Source organism: Calidris pugnax, unplaced genomic scaffold (assembly GCF_001431845.1).
Source record: "Calidris pugnax isolate Ruff unplaced genomic scaffold, ASM143184v1 scaffold71, whole genome shotgun sequence".
NCBI lineage: Eukaryota > Metazoa > Chordata > Aves > Charadriiformes > Scolopacidae > Calidris > Calidris pugnax.
Genome location: NW_015090882.1, coordinates 3,602,549 through 3,625,929, shown reverse-complemented (window position 1 = coordinate 3,625,929; position 23,381 = coordinate 3,602,549). Strand labels below are relative to the sequence as shown.

At 43.5% G+C, this 23,381-nt stretch overlaps 1 protein-coding gene across 1 annotated transcript in view; it reads left to right on the top strand.

Moving 5' to 3' along the window:
• HECW1 (HECT, C2 and WW domain containing E3 ubiquitin protein ligase 1) overlaps positions 1 to 23,381 on the top strand; it is a 217,796-nt gene that overhangs the window by 121,699 nt on the left and 72,716 nt on the right. Inside the window, exon 6 of the mRNA XM_014946961.1 lies at positions 20,117 to 20,192. Coding sequence (XP_014802447.1) covers positions 20,117 to 20,192 — 76 coding nt within the window. The remainder of the gene's footprint in view (positions 1 to 20,116; positions 20,193 to 23,381) is intronic.

The window sequence follows — 23,381 nt, the reverse complement described above, 5'->3', positions numbered from 1 at the left end:
TGCCCTTTTTTTTTTTTTTTTTTTTTTGCACATGTTGTTTGAAAGAAAACACTTGTGTCAAATTTAGCCTTGCTGGGCATCTGATCCTGTATGAACTTCTAAATGCAGGTTTAGAGTGGCTTAATTAGCACTTGCAGCGCAGCGCGGAGTTGAAGCGCAGAAATGAGAAGCATGATAGATGGGGACTGGAGTGATTTTATTTCAAGCAGCACCGTGAAGATCATTACACAAGCCATTTATTTGGTAATGGATTCAATACGTGTCTGGTATTTCCCAGCCACTTGCTTTCTGAATGTCTCTTGTTATGGTCACATAATAGCCACACTAAGTAAGTGATGGAAAGATCAGTGAGTGGTGGGCACCCTGCACTAGTATAATCAGCTATGCTTTGGCCTCTTACATCCTTACATACTCCCCCCCTGCATCTGGTCAGATCCGTGAAAAAAGTGCAGTTCCTCCAGTTATACGGTGGGACTGAGGACAGATGTTTCAAGTTTTGTTGAAGGAGGAAGGAAGGAAAGATTTAGACTTGTGGAGGGCACTTTGGAGCTGAAGCTGATAGACTTGTGCATGAAGTGCCTCCTGCTTCCTCCCTTCTGGACTTTACCTGCTGCAATAGGGCACGAATCTGATTGTAGGTGAATACCAGCTAATTTACTGGCGGTACTTAAGGCTACATGATGCACCTTTCCAGTATGTATCCGTTCAGAAGTTGCCCAAAGACTTGTTTTGATGTTGCTTTACAAAATAGATTATTTCTGCCCTTTCCCCCTGCATTCATCAGTTTGATTTGTTATTGTCAGCTTCGTACGAGTTGACCTAAGTCTCACTGGATGGTCTGGAGGCTTGCTATAATGGATTAAAAAAAGAGCGCGCTGTGTTCTAGCCATTTTTTTTGTGTGTGTATTAGACTATTGTTTAGTTGAGAGCACCATTTATACTTGGCACAATCTTGATTTAAAACCCAGTTTTTTACTTGGGGGGCAGGGGAAAGGGAACAGGAGTGCTGCCAGGCTGAATCTTTTCCAGTATCCAGCTAGTCCAGGACCATGGAAACTACAAGAAACCTGCAGTGCACGGGCATGAAATCCTCTAGGTCAAATTGGGTATGTCTGCAATCGCAATAGGGCACGAATCTGATTGTAGGTGAATACCAGCTAATTTACTGGCGGTACTTAAGGCTACATGATGTACCTTTCCAGTATGTATCCGTTCAGAAGTTGCCCAAAGACTTGTTTTGATGTTGCTTTACAAAATAGATTATTTCTGCCCTTTCCCCCTGCATTCATCAGTTTGATTTGTTATTGTCAACTTCGTACGAGTTGACCTAAGTCTCACTGGATGGTCTGGAGGCTTGCTATAATGGATTAAAAAAAGAGCACGCTGTGTTCTAGCCATTTTTTTTTTATGTGTATTAGACTATTGTTTAGTTGAGAGCACCATTTATACTTGGCACAATCTTGATTTAAAAACCAGTTTTTTACTTGGGGGGCAGGGGAAAGGGAACAGGAGTGCTGCCAGGCTGAATCTTTTCCAGTATCCAGCTAGTCCAGGACCATGGAAACTACAAGAAACCTGCAGTGCATGGGCATGAAATCAAATTGGGTATGTCTGCAATACTGCCTGGTGAGACAGAGAGGAAAGGACCAAGGTTTGGGTTGCTGTGCTCCAGGGACTGTGTGTCATGACTCTGCTGGGCTCTGGAGAGGCAAAGGGGCCAGCTCTTGGAAAAACTTGTGGCCAGGTTGCAAAGTGGGGTGCTTGATGGCTGGAAGTCGTTGCAGCAGGGAAGTAATTTTGGGATCATCAATGGTATGTTGACGTGTACCGTAAGCTTTGACATAAAGATGCAAGTCGAATCTGCACCAAAAAAACCAAGTCCTGTGCAACAAATCATTAAGGTAGGCACACCTAGGAAGTAGATGCTTAGGTCATGGACTGGCATCCTGTTTGATTTTTTTTTTTTTTTTTTTTTGCCATATGTCATAGAAATTCTGGATGTTCCTGATTGCCATCTAATACCTTGTTTTAGTCTTGCTGAACTCTTGGCCTTTCTGTGTCCTTGCAGTAACAAATTTTACCCTTTAATTAGGCCTTGCAAGAAAAAAAAAAACACTTTGCTTTCCTCAGTTCTGAATTTACTATTGTTCAATTTCAGTCTTCTCCCATGTTCCAGGATTAATGAAGATAGAGATTACAAACTCTTGGTCTTCTATCTCTGTACCTTAATCATTCCTTATAGTTTTACCATAAAATCATAGAATTGTCCAGGTTGGAAGGGACCTTTCAGATCATCTGGTCCAACCATCAACCTCACTCTGATAAAACCCATCACTAACCCATGTCTCTAAGCACTATGGCAACCCGGCTTTTAAATCCCTCCAGGGATGGGGCCTCAACCCCTTCCCTGGGCAGCCCATCCCAAGGCTTAAGAACCCTTTCCCTGGAAACATTTGTCCCAATCTCCAATCTGAACCTCCCCTGGTGCAACTGGAGGCCTTTCCCTCTTGTCCCATCGCTTGGGATCTGGGAAAGAGACCTACCCCCCCTGGCTACACACTCCTTTCAGATCTCCTTTTATTCATGTTCTTCTAAGGTCCTTTAGAAACATCTAGAAGCATCCAGTGATTCTGATCTGGATCACCTTTTGTACAATTTTTGATACAAAATGAAATTCTTTTTGAAGGCATAAGCAAGTGTTTTCAGAACCTCTGGTATCCTCCAGTACTGGTGAGTTGAGGAAATTATTTGCGTGTTTATATAGCAATATAGGAAAGGAGAAGAAATTTTAAGTCTGGATGACAACCACATGGTTTTGTGTCGAAGTGCAACTCAGGTAGAAGACTTTTGAAGCAGGAATGGTGTTAATTAGCTAAGAAATCTGCATCAGTTGCAGTGAGATGTACCAATTGCTGTATGTGTTAGACTCCCTGATCCACAAAATAAGTTTCACTCCAGTGTTTCTGGGACGTCATTGCGTTTTCATCAAAATAAGAAGCCTGTGGTCGGGTGGTTGTTAAGATCACACTGATGCTTTTTCAAGAACAGCTGAGTTAATGCATGAATTCTACTTGTTTGAATTCTAATTGTTCAAATTCTAGTTTGGGAAATTATGATCCATCTCTAGGACCTGCAATTTCAAATTAGTTTAGCTTTTTTTCGTGTCATGTCTGGCTTTGTTTTGGACCTCTTTATATTTCATCTCAGGTGTGTATGGCCGTGGTCTCTCAGGTATATCCTGAGAATTAGCATTTTCTGAAGGGGTTAGCAATTCTCAAATGGCAGCTGTTGTCGTGGTCTTTAATCTTCTATTCCCTCCTAGTAGCTGATGAGACAATGCAGAGGACTTAGGAACTTAGGAAGTGTTAGCTGTGCTAAAGAATGCGGTGGCCAGGTTTCTGACTGATGTGTCCATCCATGAAAATTAGCATACTAAGCCACAATCATTAGATTAGACTAAAGAAGAAAGGACTTATGGTGAGGAAGGAATGCAAATATTAGCTGAGACACAACTGTGTGTGTAGATAAGCCTTCCAAAGAAGTTGAATAAATTTTAAAAGGTGTACAGGGAAAAACATGAACTCACTGCTTATTCGACGCAATTAATAAAATCCCAAATGGCTCTTTAAGAGCTTACAATGAACAAGGCAGAATAAGCAGATGGAGCTGGGGCAGTGAAGGAAATTGTTTTGTAAAACTCTTGTGATACCTCAGTGATGATATGAAAAAAAAGGACATCAGGAAAACTTGATAAATACAGCAGAATTACTACCTTATGGGTTTATTTTTAAAATGCCTTTGTTTGTAAAGATATCAGTGATTTCTAAAACAACGTTAGGATGTCAGAGGCTCATCTTACTTCTTGAAGATGGTCTTTTGTGTAACAGTGTCTGCTGCTGGGGCTCAGACATGCCGCCAAGTGAAAAGGGAAGAGGAAGCTTAACCTGCAGGGAGAGATGCTTAAAGTGAAAAGGGAAGAGGAAGCTTAACCTGCAAGGAGAGATGCTTAAGGTGTGGGTATGGCTTTTAAGTCTACTGGGGTAGCTCATAATCTGAAAGCCAGATCCACTGAGGTAGCAGAGATCTTCCTGCTGACTTAGTGGGTCTGTCTCTCAAAGCCGAAGTGATCTATTGCACAAATATAGACTGGATCAAATATTCTTGTCATTTACATTGTGGTTCTTTGCCTGGCCATTTTAAATTACTTATTTTTCTATAAGGCGCGATGCTTTGGACAACTGCTTTGGAGTATAATGCAAATAACTTAGAAAAGTTGAGTAAAATTTGCTTTGTTTTGCAGAACAGAGTGCGGAGACTTATTTGGGGTCTCTGTCTGGGTCCTCTCAATGCACTGACCAAGCTGCCCTGTGCTCTGTGTTGCAAGCAGAGCTGTAGCCTGCAGGTTTACAGATGTGAAGGAAGTTTTTAGGACACACAGATGAGAAATTAACTGAATATATCAGTGGTGAATTTGCTGTGCAAAAGCAAAGTGTAATTTTACAAAGCTTTGATGCACAGTGGAGAACCCTGAGAAATTCTTGGGTAAGATACACAGATTAAAAAGTCACTGAACACCCACTAATCAAGCAGAAGGTTGACTGGAATTACATATTCCTGAGCTAAAGGGTGCTTTGTTCCCTGTGGCCAGCTGGAAAGCTGACACGGTGGGAGGAAAGCAGAGAACTAGGTACAAGTCCTTGTCTCATGTCCATGTATCTTTTATCTGAATACACCCCGAGGTATGAACTTCAGCTGAGGTGGACAACTGCGTGCCTAGTCTCTCTCTTGGCAATTTTCAGTAACCAAGGATTTCGCAGCAGCCAATGTAAAGGAGAAAAATAACTTACTTTTCTTGAAATATCTTCCTTTTGTTTCCTTGTCCGCTTTCCTTAGTCCTGGGAAGAAGGGGAGATGGGAGGGAGATCTGGAGAGAGAAGAATGTTATTGTAGTTTCACAATGACCCTTTCTAAAAGTTCACCAGTACTTAAAATCTGTCCCGAAATAACCCATACCTCAGATAACCTATATAAAAGCAGCAGACATGACTGCGGAGATGACTCTGAAGTGAAGTTGCACACTTTTATAACTTGAATTTGTAGGTCGTTTTGAATGTTTGCAGCATAACTGGGGTGGTTTCAGTGGAAACACCCCAAGTAGGTGAAAGAGGTGGTGACTGAAAGCAGAAAAGTGTTTCAACAACCTACACACATCGGTGCCCGCAGATGTCTGTCTACCCTTGGAGCCTGGTGTGTACAAATGTTCTTGTCTATGTCCATTTGCACACGTGTGTGCAAGCCCTGTCATCATCACGGCATCCTTTCCACCTAGTCATTGGGGTTTGTTTGCTTCTCACGTTTTCTACTCTTACTCTTCAGTTGTTTATCTCCCATTTTTTTCTGCTGATGATTCAGCTTTTAGGTTTACCTTTTGTTTGGATCTCAAGTAGGTCTTGAATTCCCTCTACTTCTCACAACCCAGGTGATCCAAAAATATATCTATGATGTTATACTGGGAAAAGGTTATGATCAGAGACAGAGGCAAAAATAAAAGTAGCATTGCCATTTATATTCAGCAGACTTAATGCTTCACAGTTATCTTCTAGGTTTGCATTTCCTGGTTTCTAAGAGCTCGACAGGATAATCGCGTTCCCTTAATATAGTTTTGCTGATGGAAGACAGTTATATAATATTCCATACTTTTCTAAATCACTTTTGCTATAATTATTACTTCTGTGAAAGATTAAGAACGAAAGAGGTTCAAGTGGGGAAATCAATGTAGGTCAGTGTGTTATATATCAGCAGATGTGCGTAAGAATATTTTTTTAAATAGAATTTTGAACACTTTGTTCGTTTTTAATCCTTGAATCTCTTGAGAAACGTTTTCCACTTGCATTAAATATCTCTGTTCTTTTTTCCCAGCCAGCTAGCTGAGACCTCAGACAAGCATGTTTCCATCCGTACTGAAAGCACGCAGCCCCTCCCCACTTAATATCTCCAGCTTAAAAGCAGGCTTAAATTCTTACATCTGTAAAGTCTGATGGAAAGCAACTAAATTGTTTGTACACAGTTTCCTTTTTAACTCTACGCGTCTGATTTTTATTTACCCTGAGGCCCTTTTTGCCCTTGTGGCAATGCAGGAGGACTTCATGGGGAACATAAGTATAAACCACATGAATTAGACCATATGTTGGTGTTCTTAGCAAAGGACCACCAGCATTGCTCATACTGCCTCACTAGACCTGGGCAATTATTAAAGTTAAGTTCACAAAATGTATAATGGACTATGTTTCAGGTACCAACAGAATAATGACCTTTCGTCTAGCAGACTGTAGCTGTATGAGGACTGTGATTCACCTCCAAAGAGGTGAATTATTTGAGGGCAACCAGTATCTGTTGCCTTAAAGCTGATTCAGCTATAAGGGAATAGTTAAGCTGAATACCAGAAAAACCTGGAGGTGCCACTAGTCATCAGGAAACCCTGGTTTTAACAGCAGCCTATTTGTTTCTCTGGGTTTTTCTAAAAAGATCTGACTTATCTTCACCAGCAGGTGCATTTGAAATTTGAAAATTTGAACCTGCCATCAGGTTTGAGTTCTAACAAAGCTGTCCTGATCTTCGTTGAGGGGAGTGTTTTTGGTGTTTGGTTTGGGTTTGTTGGGATGTATCTGAAAGCAAGAAAGGGAATTTTTTTGGATGTGGAAGATTTGGAAATTTTTGAATTTAGTTGCTTGCTTTCTTTATGGCATCCTCTACTACTCCTTTCTTTGTTTTCCAGTCTTCTGGGTCAGCACAGGCTGCTTCAGTGTCCTGCAGCTGAGGGATAAATGATGCTGCTGCAGCAGAAGAGGGTAAAATATTACTGCCATGAAGTCAGTGGCCAGACTCTTACACTTTCAATGGGGTCAGAATTGGTTTCTAGATTCATCAGTCATCCTTCATGTCTCGCTGTAGACTGGCAGGCAGCACAGCCTGCCCCAAGACAGGAGGGGAAAAGTTGTATCTCTTGTTAATTAGCTAAGGGGGCATGGTCCAAGGAGGTGGCTTGGATCAGATCCACTTCTATGGAGTCCAACGGATTGGATGCTGACCAAGAAAGTTTTCTTCCTGCTACTGCAGGAAAGAGGAGATGAGGAGAGTGAGAGTTGCTGCTGGAAGGGCAGCCTCATTGCAGAGTGCCAGCCTCCGCTCACCATGGCTTCCAGCTCCAGCAGTGGAAGCAGCAACAGCCCAGCTCTGCTGTCCTCTCCTTGCCCATCACCACGAGTAAGCGTGGGGGCTGCCTGCGCAGGGGAGGAAGGAAGGGATGCCCTGTTTGCCTGGCAGAGGGAAGAAATCTTCCTAGTGGGGATGAGGGGGAGGCATTTTGTGCAGAAAACACCTACTTTCACATGGGGAGAGGTCTGGGAAGCAGGGGCCATGGAGTTTGTGTGCAGGTGGGAGCTACTTCTCCTCCCTATGAGTACTGGGTGAGGACGATGTGGGTTGTGTGTGTAACATGGGGTATGAACCTCTGCGTTGCCTTGCTCTGCCACAGAATGGTTTCCCAGGGCTGCCTGAAGTGTTTGAGATGAATTCTGCACTAATTTCCATCAAAACTGATACATGCAACAGAAAACACCTCTGTTGCTGGTAAGATTGTTTGAGATGAATTCTGCACTAATTTCCATCAAAACTGATACATGCAACAGAAAACACCTTTGTTGCTGGTAAGATGTGATTTATTTATTAAGATCTAGAAGAATTATATCATTATACGCACTGTAGGTAATGATTTCTTTGCAGTGACAGCACTCCTGCCTTGAGTTGACATCCCTTTCCCCTCCTGTCATATTTAATGACTTTACGTTCAGAAGTCTTTTGCATCCAATATGCAGCAGGCCAAAACCTTCAGGAGGCTTTCTGTGATGACCAGATTGCTGTAGTGAATTCAGCTGTTATTGGAGGTTGGATTTCATAAATGCTGTTTCCCCCATACCTCAAGTTTGCTCTAAGACACCCCCCACCACAGTCATTTTCAGGAAGCGTCTGGCCTCTGTTTTCTCCATCCTTCAGGAATGGCACATGAGGAGTAGCACAGGTAGAGCAGGATTTGTTCAGTCTTAAGAGAAGTCTTAGGTGGGATGTTGCTGGTGGCTTTACCTAATGGGAGGTTGTAGGGAGGAAGGAGGCAGATGCTCCTCAGAGTGCATGGTGAAATGACAGCAGGCCATAGACACAAGCTGTAACAAGGGACATTCTGATCAGACCTCAGGAATATATTTTTTTTTCCTCGAGGCAGTAGTCAAACATTAGAATAGGTTGCCTGGAGAGCTTGTGGGCTCTCCATCCCTGGATGTACTCAAAGCTCAACTGGATGGGGCCCTAAGTGGCCTGCTCTATGTTGGTCCTGCTTTGACTGAAGGGTCAGACTTCAGGAGATTTCTTCCAACTCCGGTTATTCTATGGCAGTTTGACCATAAACCAGTATTTCCACTTACTGGAGAAGGCTATTGCCTTGTTAAAACCTGCTGCTTTAGAAAGCAGCAAACTCAGAAAAACAAAGATGTGAATCCTGTAGCCAGCAGTAGCCATGTAGGAAGATGAAGGCAATTCTAAAACCAAAAAAACCCAAGCAAATAAGCAAAACAAGCAAACAAACAAACAAAAAAACCACAACCTTGGGTTTACTGAGATAGAATAAACAATGTCTGAAAGACACATGGGGGAAAAACCTGAGTATGAATGAGGCTACATTAGCCAAGTGATTGTAGATACTGTAACATGAGAAGGTTTGGTGGTTACTTTTTTGGTCAGCTTGACCCTTTCTGTGCCCTCATAACTAGAGAAATGCTCTGTGGAGTGCATATGTTTTATTAGTAATTCAGCAAGACTTAGAGACGTTTGAAGTAGCAGAGATATTTCTCTCTTTTTGAAATCAGACTATAAGTCTCTGTAGCCCCCTCATTTCTGCCTAAAGTAGGATCCAAGGTTGAAAGCAGAGGGTCTGTAACTCACTTCAGGGAATAATGATATTCATAGTGAATTGATATTTGGGGCATTCATTTAGAAGGAGGGGCATTGTTCACCGCTTTGCTGCTTCTTCTGATGATATTCATAGTGAATTGATATTTGGGGCTTTGCTGCTTCTTCTATGGCGTCAAGGGTCATTGACTTGGTTCCTTTGTCCAGCCTCTTAGACAGCAAGACTGATGCATTGAGCCGTTTTTCAGATACAGCTTAGCTGAAGTTTATGATTGTCTCTCACACGTGGGAGCATCACTCATCTAGGTACTTGTCCCAACCAAATTCCGTTAGAAGAGTGAGGAGTTTCTGAAGCTCTAAAGGCAGCTGCCTGGAAGCACAAGCTGCTGTCTAATGCAGTTCCCTGCCTTCCAAAGACATCATGGATGTGTCACAGTTTAGAGTCTTTCCACTACATTTCACCCCTGTGTTTTGTTTTCTCTCTAGCATTTCCTAGCGCAAAGAGAAAAGGTATTCTTGTGGACAACAGGATGCCCATGAGCCAGCAATGGGCCCTGGTGGCCAAGAAGGCCAATGGCATCCTGGGGGGCATCAAGAAGAGTGTGGCCAGCAGGTGGAGGGAGGTCATCCTGCCCTTCTGCTCTGCCCTGGGGAGGCCCCATCTGGAGCACTGGGTCCAGTTCTGGGCTCCCCAGTTTGAGAAGGACAGGGAACTGCTGGAGAGGGGACAGCAGAGGGCTACAAAGATGATGAGAGGCCTGGAGGCCTGAGGAAAAGCTGAGGGACTTGGGTCTTTTTAGTGTGGAGAAGAGAAAACTGAGGGGGGATCTCATCAATGCTTATAAACACTTAAAGGGAGGGTGTCAGGAGGATGGGGCTGGTCTTTTCTCAATGGTGCCCAGTGACAGGACAAGAGGAAATAGGCACAAACTTGAGTATAAGAAGTTCCACCTAAACATGAAGAGGAACTTCTTTACTGTGAGAGTGGCAGAGCCCTGGCAGAGGCTGCCCAGGGAGGTGGTGGAGTCTCCTTCTCTGGAGACATTCAAACCCCGCCTGGACAAGATCCTGTGCAACCTGCTCTAGGTAGACCCACTTCGGTGATGGGGTTGGACTAGATGATCTCCAGAGGTCCCTTCCAACCCCATATGATTCTATGATTCTATGATAAGCAGCAATTTTTTAGTTCTCCATTCAAACAAAACATTTTCTCAAAAAGTTTGAATTTGAAGTCGACTGGGGCAAATTTTATGCGGAATTAGAGGATCCAAACAGCGCCCAGTGGGCCTACCTCACATGTCAATGGCAAACCTCCCAGTTACTTCAGTGGGTTGTGGGGTCTTGCTTAGCTCTACCTGAGAGGATAATATTTACAAGCAGTTCTTGCCATCAGGGTGCTTAAGCTCATTAATTCTCCCTGTGTATGTACCTGTCAGGTTTGTGGGGCTGACCCTGTCCTGCATGAGGCAGCTGCCTGATGTAAATCTGATTGCAAACCCAGATCTTCTTAGAGGTTTTCTTCTGGGTGATGGTAGCTTTGGGAAGCACAAAGCTGTTTAGCAGCTGCAAGGAGCCTTCTTCCCTGCTAACTCGACCCGAGTTTGCTTTGCACATTGGGGGTGTAAACTGCTGTCATCCTTTGCACCACCTTAAACTCGCTGAGAGACTTGTTAGCTCTCAAAGGCTCGTGTCAAAAAGTGTCAGAGCCAACGTGTGAGGGACACTGCAGAAAACAGTCCTCCCAGAAGGTTGCTACTTATAAAGAAAAAAAGGCTGCTGCTTAGATGCAGCCATTGCCCCAGAAAACATGATCCTGTCCACATTGATGTGTGATTGTGTTTACGTATCTGACAATCTAAGAGTTTATTTAAATGAAGTTTCAAAGAGTGAAGGAAGATCAGAATCTCTAATCAAAGCTTCTCCTCTGCTGCCAAAGGGTAGCTGAAGTTTGTTAGGCAGAACCGTTGAAACAATGAAAAAGCTGAATCTAATAAAATTTTGGAAGACAATGATACTGGACTCTGCGGGAGATTCTGATTTCTTGCCCCAGTCCTCAATTTTGCTGTAATTGAAAATGGTTGCTCTTAACATTCCTATTGTAGCTGCTGGTTATGATGAAACAGCGTTCTACCCACTCAGGATAGACTGGGGAATATGAAATATCATCATGCCAACCTGGAGACCTCATACACTTGGTACCTGCTGTCATTGAATGTCCTCTTGTCATAGGCCTGTTGATAGTCGCCTTCTAGAGGTCTTTACTGATGATACTAAACAGCAATTTTTTTATCCTAATTTAGATTGGCTTCCAAAGTTTGTTATCTGGAATATAAAAGATTCTAGATAGAATTCTAGATAGAAAGAATTTGTAAAATTTTCAATGGGGAAAAAAAAAATGTTTACTCACTTCCTTGCTCCCTTTTTTAAGGGTTTCTAGGAGAGAAGTTTTGGAATGAAAAACTGCTGTCTCCTGGGAATAAAAGAAGTGATCTGTAAACACTGCTGCAAGATGAGGACTGGAGCACCTCTCCTATGAGGACAGGCTGAGCGAGCTGGGGTTGTTCAGCCTGGAGAAGAGAAGGCTCCAGGGAGATGTTATAGCAGCCTTCCAGTATCTGAAGTGGGTACAGGAGAGATGGGGAGGGGCTCTTGATCAGGGAGTGGAGCGATAGGGCAAGGGGTAATGGTTTTAAGTGGAAAGAGGGGAGGTTTAGATGAGATACCAGAAAGAAATTCTTTGCTGTGAGGGTGGTGAGACACTGGAACAGGTTGCCCAGAGAAGCTGTGGCTGCCCCATCCCTGGAGGGGTTCAAGGCCAGGCTGGATGGGGCTTGGAGCAACCTGGTCTGGTGGGAGGTGTCCCTGCCCAGGGCAGGGGGGTGGAACTCCATGATCTTTAAGGTCCCTTCCAACCCAAACCATTCTATGGTTCTATTAAAGGGGGCTTTCTGGAGACAGAGGGTGATTGCTGTATGGACTGCAAAAGGCTGACCACTGACCATGGCAAACAGGGAAGACTCTGCGTGTGTGTGGTCCCAGTCCTTCAGGGATGCACGCCGGCTGCGGGGAGCCCAGCAGGGGGTTAAGCTCTGCTGCTGGAGAAATCCTCTGCTGTCTGGAAGCACCTGATAGAAAAAATGCTATGGTGCCAGTGCAGTGGCTTAACCAGCCAACAGGATAAGTGGAATACACTGCATTCAAGAGCTGGATTGAACACTGTAGCTGAAGCACTGCCACTAATTAGGGCTAGATTTTTTGAAGTGGTCCCTGGGATTACAGCTATAATTCTGTCAGGGGCAATCGTGGAGCTCAGGTCTCTTTTTGCTTTCACGACTCACTCTTTACATGTCCCAGTGCGCCCTGTGCTCCCAAGATGTGGAAGAAGTCACGGGGAAAAAGGAAGCACTTGATCTGTCTTTATTTAGTCAATTTTTTCCCCCAAAATCCCTATTTCTTTTTGAATTCGGCACTAGGAGGAAATAGGAGTACTCACCAATTTGCAGATCTACTGAGGACTGTTCCCCCTCTGATGAGGTTGCACAATATGAAGCGTGAATTTGGCACGATGTCTGATATTGTTTCACTATGAAAAGACCCTTCATTGCTGAGCTGTGGAAAACGTAAGCCATTTGCTGCTTGCTTAGAGAGTCGTCCTAATGTTAAGAGCTCAGTGAAATCAAGAGGGCAACAGTAAAAGCCAACAGATGTAGGTTAGGGAGAAGAATTCTTACAGCAGGTCTGCTAAAACAATAGCTCAAAGCTGATTAACCAGCCCTCAGCCAAGCTGTGCAGCGTGGAAACTGGTACCTTGCTGGGGGGTTTGGGACCCATCCTACATCTCAGATGAACTGAGGGATGCAAACATGGGAAAGGAGTCAGAGGCTAAAAGTGTCAGAAGCTTCTTTTGCTCCTGACTCTTGAATTCAGGCTATTAACCTCATTTATTTTGCTTTCAATCTGCGGGCAAGTTTAGCGCTCTTGAAAAGCAGAGAATAGAGAACTGGAGCTCGAAGCAAGAGTGGTGCAGGCAGCCTGCCTTTCCCCCCAGCTCCACAACACTTTATCCTTGGCTCTGACACATCTAGCAGTATTTTTTCTGTTAACTGGTGCACAATTTGGGACTGAGCTGAGGCTATTTTTCACTTATGATTTGGATCAAGCAGGGGTCAAAGCCTTTCCTTCTTGCAATGCTGTCATCTACTTCTTTTCCTTCCGGTGTGTACAAGCAGAACATACTTTGCTGCTTTACTTTTGTAGTGCCTAGGTGGTTTTTTTTCATTATGGATTTCCATCTTCCATCTTTCCGTCTTCCATAGAGGTTTGGATTGTACTGCTTGGAAGCCTGAGCCCCTCTGAATACTTTGATAAGTTCTTAGATCTGCTTTTTTTAAAGAGAAGCTCTCGTGAATGGATAGTATGGGCCAGGCTAGATCTTTGCCATTTTACAGTATCTGGCTATTTAATCTGCATCAAGTATTACTGTAGTTACCATCTGTGTTGTCAGTGTAAAATATTCTAGTTCTTAATTAACACTTCTTTTCCTTCCGACTTCATTGGATTGAGCATTAGTTCACTTCCATGATGTTCCCCATATGAAGTCAACAAGTGCAAACAGCTAGTGCAGCAAAGTTCTTAATAACACTGCAATTTCCTCTGTTTTAAATGTAAGAAATACTGGCCTATGTGGGGTAATTTATATACCCTTAAAAATTGGAACTTCATTGGATTGACCATTAATTAACACCCTTAAAAATTGGAACTTCATTGGATTGAGCATTAGTTCACTTCCATGATGTTCCCCATATGAAGTCAACAAGTGCAAACAGCTAGTGCAGCAAAGTTCTTAATAACACTGCAATTTCCTCTGTTTTAAATGTAAGAAATACTGGCCTATGTGGGGTAATTTATATCAGTTATCATCATTAAATGTTACTATTATGTTGCAGCAGAAGCTACAGATACAGTAGTGCTTTGGCTGTCAGTGAAGAGTAAAATTCCTTAAACCAGGTGTTTCTTCTACTTATGGGACAAGAAAATTTGCCTAGCTTTGTTGAATCTCTGTGTGGTCGCAGAGGCCAAAAATGCCCTTCTGGAGAGGAAAGTGTGTTATAGAACACTAAGAATAAGGCATAACATTGTTTTTCTGTGCTGTGTTTGGGAAAAGGAGGAAGTGCTTGTATTTGCTGCTGTGCAAGTCTAGCTGTGGTAGAAGCATGTAATAAAATCATATTAATCCTGTTTCATCTCAGCAGGATTTTTAAAATAATTAAGTTGGGCTGCACAATATATTAATATGCTAAAAGCAACTTAGTGGTGCAAAGCACACTTTACCAGCACACTGGATTGTTACTGGTCATTGTGGTGCCCAAAAGCAGATTTTCTAGTACAGCACCAGGCAAACACAGTTACAGCTTCTTGTGGACCCTGTGTTCACAGAAGTATTTGCCTCATCAGAACCTAGAGGTACAGGGTGGCAGAATAAGGAGACCCAGGGTGTGCCTTGGAAATGACTTCACTTTGAGGAGCAAGAGCATTGTCCTTGTTATTCTTCCATGTGTGTAGACAGACTGGTGAAGGGTGAGGTATTTTAGGAGGTATTTTTAACTAGCTGGGAGAGTCTCTGTTTCTTATCTTGTGCTTAGACGACGTTTCAGTGATGCACTTGGAATTTTGCCTTGGCAAGAGCTGATGGACTGTAGTACTCTGGGATGTTTCAAGGTTTTTTGGGGTTTTTTTTCATAACACACACCACGGCTAAAGAGGGAGGGAGTCTCAAGGCTCCCTTTGCTAGCGTGAAGCCTGCCTCCTTTCTCATCCGGGGTCACGTAACTTCCCTCCAGCATTTGCAGGAACTTACTCACAAGGAAAAATTATGTTAGAGAGAGACTGTATTATTTTTAGCTTTCAGTCATCTCTTTTCTGTCTTTTTCTTTTTTTCCCTCTTCTGAAAAAATGAAAACTGCCAACAACCGTGGACCTTTTCCTGAGCTCAGCAGGTCCCAAGAGGCACGGATCTGGCCTCAAGTACCTCCCTGTGTTTCACAGATAGATGTCAGGGGCTCTGGAGGTTTTATTTTGTCAGGCTTCAGGGGCTGGGAAACTCTGAAGCAGACCAGAAGATTTTACAGCATGTATTTCCTGGAGGCTATTTTAAAGGAGGTACCAATACACCTCTAATTACTTGAGTGCACACACTCCCATCAGCGGCAACGACACCGCCTCTGATTACAGGCAAGGAAAATGGGAGGAGGTTTGGATCTGGTTCAGGAAAGCTTCAGCTTTCTGAGAGATTCAGCTAGGCTCACGTCCTATCTCTTCATATCTAGATATGACAGGAGCATGTAATAAAGGCATATTCATCCTGCTTCTTATCAACAGGACTTGTCAAGTAATTAGGGTGGACTGCACAATGTGCAAACGTGACAGTAGAAACTAAAAATAGTAAACTAATTCAGACTGAGCTCTCACTTCAAGGGCATAAACGAGCACCGAAGTTATTGAGGGAAAATTACATTTGTTCCTTTTCATATCAGGGATTTCATGTCCATGGGATGTCAAGTGATGAGATGAATGTTGTCTTTCTGTCAGCTAACTGTGTTTTCAGTGGCAGTTGAGAAGATAGAGAGGTTTTTTACCTCCCAATGACTAAATTCAAGGTTTACTTACAGTGACAAAACTCCCAACGTAATTATATTGTAGCCATTAAAATCGGTCTGATTTATTTCATGGTAGGTGGCAAGCAGGAAGAGCATGACCCGTGCACTTCCTCATCCTGGGCCTCCAGACACTAGGAGCTCCAGCTGGCGTGGTGGCTGGCAAACCTTGGTGACCACACACCTTCCTTGGCCCTACACCAAGTGCTCTTAGCCTTGTCCTCGCTACTGGGGACAGTCGGTGTTGCATTAGAAAATGGTGAATCCAAACTGCAGCAAATAGCTTTTTTTCTTTTCAGGAAATCTGCCTTAATTCTTTCTAAGTCTCTGTGACGTTTGGTTTGGTTTGTGGTTTTTTGGTTTGGTCCCAAAGAAGTGCCCTTCAGGTGGACAGCGGGGCATATGACCTCGACTAGTCAGGGAGCTGAGTGGAGAAGCCTTGTGTACTCCACTTGCCTGGCATGGCAAGCTAAATCATGTTGTGCTCCTGGTGCTTCTCCAACCCTGTTCCTTCTGACACCTGGAAAAGCCAATATTAAAGTAAAATCACTTTCCCACCCTTCATAATATCCTTCCCTGGGTATGTCCATGTATAACTGCCCCTTCCTTTGAGAGAAGATGTGCTCAAGGCCCCTCTGGCAGATACCCTGCTGTACCTGAGGACCTGTATCATGGGTGAGAAGGTGCAGCATACATGTTGGGGGAGCACTAGACCAGTGTGGCCAGACCACTGGAGGATGAGGAGCATAGGTTTGGGATGGTGGAGCTATAGAGGAGGCATCTGGCTTGGTTGTATGAAGTTTTTAATGGCTCATCCCAGGTCTCAGCCCAATGATAAGACCTCTCAGCCTTTCACAGAATCACATGGGGTTGGAAGGGACCTCTGGAGAGCATCTAGTCCAACCCCCTGCCAAAGCAGGGCCACCCAGAGCAGGTTGCACAGGAATGTGTCCAGGCAGGTTTTGAATGTCTCCAGAGAAGGAGACTCCACCACCTCTCTGGGCAGCCTCTGCCAGGGCCCTGCCACCCTCAAAGTGAAGAAGTTCCTCCTCATGTTTAGGTTGAACTTGTAAAGAAGACTGGCCCCATCCTCCTGACACCCACCCTTGAAGTATTTATAGGTGTTGATCAGATCCTCCCTTGGTTTTCTCTTCTCCAGAATAACAAGACCCAAGTCCCTCAGCCTTTCTGCTCTGTGTTCCCTTTCTCAGCTGCCTGGACAGGAAGAAAATCAGAAAAGCTTCAAAAAAAGTGGTGTGGTGTGTTTCAGAGGTTAAGTGAGGCATTGCTTAAGTGCTAGGCATTTTCAAGATGCCTTGAGTTTTGAGGTAGCGTTGCATCTGAGACAGTTACGCTGGGGTAAACCAGGGAGCATATAGAATCATAGAACGGTTTGAGTTGGAAGGGACCTTAAAGACCATCGAGTTCCAACCCCTTGCCCTGGGCAGGGACACCTCCCACCAGAGCAGGTTGCTCCAAGCCCCATCCAGCCTGGCCTTGAACCCCTCCAGGGATGGGGCAGCCACAGCTTCTCTGGGCAACCTGTTCCAGTGTCTCACCACCCTCACAGCAAAGAATTTCTTTCTAGTATCTAAGCTAAATCTCCCCAGTTCTCCCCAGCTTTATCTCCCAATATAATTCATTTATGCAGCAGGACTAATTTTTAGTCCCCATGACTGCGTCACCGAGGGGTGAGCACTTGACAGAGTGATGTAGGCGGGTTCTTTAGGAGCAAATAAATATTTTTTTTATTGTGTTATTTTTATTGTGTTAATGTGTTATTATCTTCTTTATATAATGCCAAGGTTTGGCCACGCTGGGGATTTTTTTGCCTCTGCAGGATTCGTGACAATACTCTAGTGTAGCTGTCTGGAGACAATTTCACCAGCATAGACATGATCCCATAAGTGTCATTTCATTGCAACATTCTTCATTTTTGAACCAGCTGGTATTTGCAGGACCCCATCGCATCCACCCCAGGCTCTTCAAAGCGTAGGCTGTTAGAATAGAATAGAATAACTATTCTTACTGATTTCTTGGCAGATCTAGAACCCCAGAGAATTGTTTAACGACTGGAAAAAAGCACGTTTCGCAAATGTGTGCATATCTAGGTCGGTCGGCCCAGTTACTGGCCTGGACAAAATAATAAAAAGACCATAAGTAGTAAGTATTAAAAGATAATGTGTAATAAATGTCAGGCAGTGATGTAGTATGGAGAACACATCTTGACAAGGAAACGTCATCCTTTCTTGGTGGGATCACAACTTTGGCTGGGAAAGGTTGCTGAGTTCCTGTCATAGATTTCTCATCATCACATAGAATATTCTTAATTAAATGTGTCTCTCTCCAGAAATCAGTGATGACTTCAGTGAATATAATGAAACCTGCTCAGCTGAGAAGGCCAAAAGTGCAATTGCAACTAATTAGCTGTGATGCGATGGGGATGTTCCTACTGGAATTTACTTGCAGCCCTGCTCTGCTCAGTGCCTCCTGGACCAACAATCGGACCGGGACCTAACACCTTTTCCCCATATAAATAGTCTGTAAGAAACAAAACGATTGAGACAAAAAAGTCAAGTCTAACAAAGCCCTCTTTTTTTTTTTTTATTTATAATGGTGTCTAAATTCAACCTGTATATTTATGATCTAGGCCTCCTCTGCTCCTTGACCTACCAGCTGTGCTTGTTGCTTCATCCCTGTGGCTGGGCAGCAGTGCCCCCTTGCCCAGGTTTTGAACTCTCTGGGTGCAAAGAGCAGTTTGTTTTCTAAGTTAAGCTTGAATACACAATATTTAATATACTGAGCAATGAGTCACAGCTGAGTGGGACTTCCAGTTTCTGCCAGGAAGCAGTAACTGAACTTCTCTGCATAAATGCTCTTTTTCTTTTTCTCCTGAAAGCCAAACAGCAGAGTGGCAAGGAGCTGCGGCTTCCCGGGAGCGGAGCAGCACTTGGTTTGACTCCAAAGTCAGTGAGAGGTAGTAATGGTGGCACCACCTCCTTGCTGGACTTGGAGCCCAACTGCCCATGGCCACACTCTGTTCAGGGAAGCAGCGGTGAAAACTGCTGATGGTGAGTTCCTGCTGCTGCCCCAGGCACTGGCTTGAAGGTGTTCTTGCTTCCCAGTTCTGAAGACAGCCAGAAGGTAGCCTGGGTCCTGATTTGCACCACAGCAGCCCACCAATAAGCTTGCCGAACCAAAGACTAACATTAAACACTGGGAGGGGTAGCTGACACACCAGAAGGCTGTGCCACCACACAGCGAGACCTGGACAGGCTGGAGAGCTGGGCAGAGAGGAACCTGATGAAATTCAACAAGGGCAAGGGTGGGGTGCTGCACCTGGGGAGGAATAACCCCCTGCACCAGGACAGGGTGGGGGGGACCTGCTGGAGAGCAGCTCTGAGGAGAATGACCTGGGAGTCCTGGTGGGACACCAGGATGATGAGCCAGCGATGGACCCTTGTGGCCAAGAAGGCCAAGGGCATCCTGGGGGGCATCAGGAAGAGTGTGAGCAGCAGGTAGAGGGAGGTCATCCTGCCCCTCTGCTCTGCCCTGGGGAGGCCCCATCTGGAGCACTGGGTCCAGTTCTGGGCTCCCCAGTTTGAGAAGGACAGGGAACTGCTGGAGAGGGGACAGCAGAGGGTACAAAGATGATGAGGGGCCTGGAGCATCTCTCTTTGGGGGTAAAGCTGATGGACTTGGGTCTCTTTAGTCTGGAGAAGGCTGAAGGGGGGATCTGATCAATGCCTATAAATTCTTCACTTTGAGGGTGGCAGAGCCCTGGCAGAGGCTGCCCGGGGAGATGGTGGAGTCTCCATCTCTGGAGACATTCAAACCCACCTGGACACGTTCCTGTGCAACCTGCTCTGGGTGGACCTGCTTTGGCAGAGAGGTTGGACGAGATGCTCTCCAGAGATCCCTTCCAACCCTATAGCATTCTGTGATTAAAACCAAAACAGTGGAGCACAAAGGGTCATCTATCGATTATTATTTTTGTTTACATTTTTTTTCCAGATCACACTCAATGCTTATTGTTATGGTAATTCAGAGTTGGATTTTGCGCAGGGTTAGTAAGCTCTCGGGAGTCTTTCTCACGTGTATGCAATAAACTTTGTGGAACAAGACTTTCTACAGTAGTAATAAGAGGTTATAAATATAGAAGTTGTTTTTAGAGGTGAGAGCCCCATCCACATTCTTATGCGCTACTTTTATCTCCTGTTCAACAAGCAGTTCTTTCTTGGGATGAGGAACTGCTATGTTAAAATTACAGTAGTATTTTTCTATTATTTTGTTTTCTTAAGGAAAAGCCTCCAGGAAGGGATGACTTAGGCCACTCGTGGTTAAATTATTACCTGAGTAACAAAATTGTTTTGATTAATGGTCACCTAATTGGTTCTCGGTTGTAAAACTTAGAGTCTGTAAAAAAGACCATTGCTAAGCCATTTGTCTGTTTAAGAGTTATTAGAGACTACTTTCTCTCACCATTATTTTTCTTCCTGCAGATTTTTAAAAGCATCACCAATGAAGATTCAATCCAGGGACAAGGAAGTCGGAGACTGATAAGTTTTTCATTGTCAGGTGAGTCACTGCTGATGTGGAAGTTTTAAGCCTAGAAGGTGGGAAACAGAAGTTACTAAAACCTTTCATGTGTATGTATGTGTGTGTTTATATATTTTTGTGGTTTTTTTGCCTTTTGCTCTGGAAGTGATGCTGAGACCTAGAATTAATATCGATGGCTATTGCCACACTCTCTTCCTCCAACAAGAGTTATGTGCTGAAGTGTCTTGAACAAGTCAAGTTTTGGGGCCACGTTAGGTTTTCCTGCTTACAATTAAATGTAGGTCAGGGAAAGTGAGATCAAAGGTATGCAACTTTACTTATGGAGGAAGTGGGATTTGTGGAAGTTCTCTCTTCCTTGGAGAGCATGTTCCAGAGTCTTCCTCTAGACACACACCATGGTGCATGAGCTTGCCTGTATTGTTCAACAGTGACTTGCAGACTTCTTGAGCCAGGAGACTGCTCTCAGTCCTCTAAATTTTCTGCAGAATGTTCAGCCTCATTACTTGGCATGTCTCTCCAGGTTTTAAAGGCTTAATACAGTTCCTTGAAGCAGCTACAGACCATTTGGTCTGGCTTTGGTGACAATCTGTAAATCACTTCTGTAGAAGAATTCAGTTTTGACAGAGTAGTTGTGAGCAAGGTTCTTCTTTTGGAGTTTTATACTTGCTGTTTGGTTTCCGTGTTTTTTAGCCCCTGGAAGAAATAGAGAAAGATGCTGAACTTGACTTGGAAATTCTCTAAGGAAGTAGTACAGAGGAAAAAGAGTTACTCTAGTCAAAATTTTTACAAGCCTAGGCCTTCTGTATAAAGTCCTATGCTCAGGCATGCATCACATTACATGTTTGGTTTGGCTGCATGATTTATTTCAAGCTTCCCTCTAACTTGTGTGAAAGTCAACTAGGACTTCTATATGTCTTTAATATTAAGTGTGCAAGTCAGTGCTTTTCCAAATGAGGTGGCCATTGTGGCTCTTCAGAGGTTTTATATGCTGCATGGCAGGTTAGACTGACATTAGATGGGGCTTGTTTTTGCTGGGCAGGGCTCTGGGTCCCCACCTAGTCACGTTAATTTGATAAAACCACAGGTTTATCTTAACAGAAGTAAAGAAGTAGAATTAATATTTTTTAATGTTCTTAATCTCACACAGAAAATGTTGCCCAGAATTAGTAACATTTGTTCATTCTCTCAGATTCTTTGGCCTAATAAAGTCCTACTCCTGACCAAGAGATGTCAGGAGTAGTAATTTGTGAGACAGCTAAATAATGTTATAGCAGTAGGCACTTTTATAAACTAAACTGTTTAATTTGCAGCTTGATTCAAAGCATACAAAGACCATACCATGTGATACACTTGGGATATCTTATTACAGTGGTTCACAAGCATATATCATAAAATATAAATTTATATTTATATCACTTCTATATTAACAGCATCATCACAGCCAGGCTTTAAGCTCACAATTATTTTATCAAAAATCTTTGGTATCAAAACAGCTCAATTTAAGTCTGTCTGAAATTAACAGATTAACAAAGCACAGGGATTTATTTATTACCTTCTTTCTTAGTTAACAACAACAAAATGTAGTTTTCTCTCTCAAAGTAAAATTACTGCCACTCCTATGTCTATTATGCTAGATAAGAAAATGCAGCTCACGCCAGGCTTTCCAGAAGCATTGGAAGGAACTGAGATTCCTTTCCATTTGCACTACTATCACAGCAGTCACCTCACGCCAGGCTTTCCAGAAGCATTGGAAGGAATTGAGATTCCTTTCCATTTGCACTGCTATCACAGCAGTCACCTCTCTATTGTCACAAGTCCTTTCAGCTCATATGGGCTGCTTTTTTTCAATATCTATATTTTGGTATACTCTCACCTTCAGCATCTTTACTTCAAAGTTAAGTTTCCAAAGGATGGTTGATTGAGTTGCAATTATAAAAAAATGAAAAAGTAAGACCATTAGTCTGACTGGAGACCATTGTGTTAGACGTTGCACCACCACAGAGCCATCGTGCCCTAAGCAGGTATTCATCTCAAGAATGTGAGGAGTGCTGTGCCTTCTACCATAGCAATTTTTAAAAAGAAAAAATTATTAGAATGGGAGAGAAAAAATCTCAATGTAGGCTAAATCCCAAGAAATGCTGAGCAACGTCAGTCCATTTCAGCTGACTCTGGGGGGACTCTTTGTCAGGACGTGGAGTGACAGGACAAGGGGTAATGGTTTTAAGTTGGAAGAGGGGTGACTTAGATGAGATACCAGAAAGAAATTCTTTGCTGTGAGGGTGGTGAGACACTGGAACAGGTTGCCCAGAGAAGCTGTGGCTGCCCCATCCCTGGAGGGGTTCAAGGCCAGGCTGGATGGGGCTTGGAGCAACCTGGTCTGGTGGGAGGTGTCCCTGCCCAGGGCAGGGGGTTGGAACATGGATGGTCTTTATGGTCCCTTCCAACTCCAACCTTTCTGTGATTCCATGATACTTGTGTTGTGTCCTCCACTGCCGAGACGCTCCAGTGAGACCCTATGTTTAAATGAACTGGAGAAACAGTTTCTTTCTAAAAGTTGATGACAAAGGGCTTTATTTTCTTTGTGGTTTGATTGAGTATTTGCTTGAACAAGATCCAACTGGTTTCACTGGAAGTTTTGCCTGAGAAAAGATTTCTGGATTAAATAAAAATGCCAAACAAAGAAAAAAAAGAATAAACTGATGCTTTGGGGCAAAAGGAAGTCACTAGCTTCTCGAGAATAGAAATGCCTGAGAGTTTGCATTATGTCAGTAGGAGGTTTGTTTTCTTCGTGTTTGCTTCTTTGAAGACTGGAATTTGGTCCTGTGCAAGGTTAATTCCGATTAATAGGTTCATTAGCAACACTGATCGCAAAGAAGATAATTTCCTGTGATTAAGCTTCTTAATCATTTATATGATGACTGTATTATTATAGCTTTCATTATTTAAAATACGGAGAGAAATATTGTAAGGCTAATTTAGCTAGATTAAATGCGGTCTTCAAGGAAAGCTGTGCAGTCACTTTGCATTTACTTTCTGCCATGACTTTTCTGCTGTTACCAGTGAATGTCACACTTCTGAGAAGGTGGCTGGAAGTGTCAGAGCTCTCTCGTGTGAAGTACAGAAAGAAGAAATGTGCTAAGCTCCCTGAGATGTACCAGCCACTTCTCTGAAGGTTCATGGGTTAGGAGCAGTATAATGCCTTTGCTG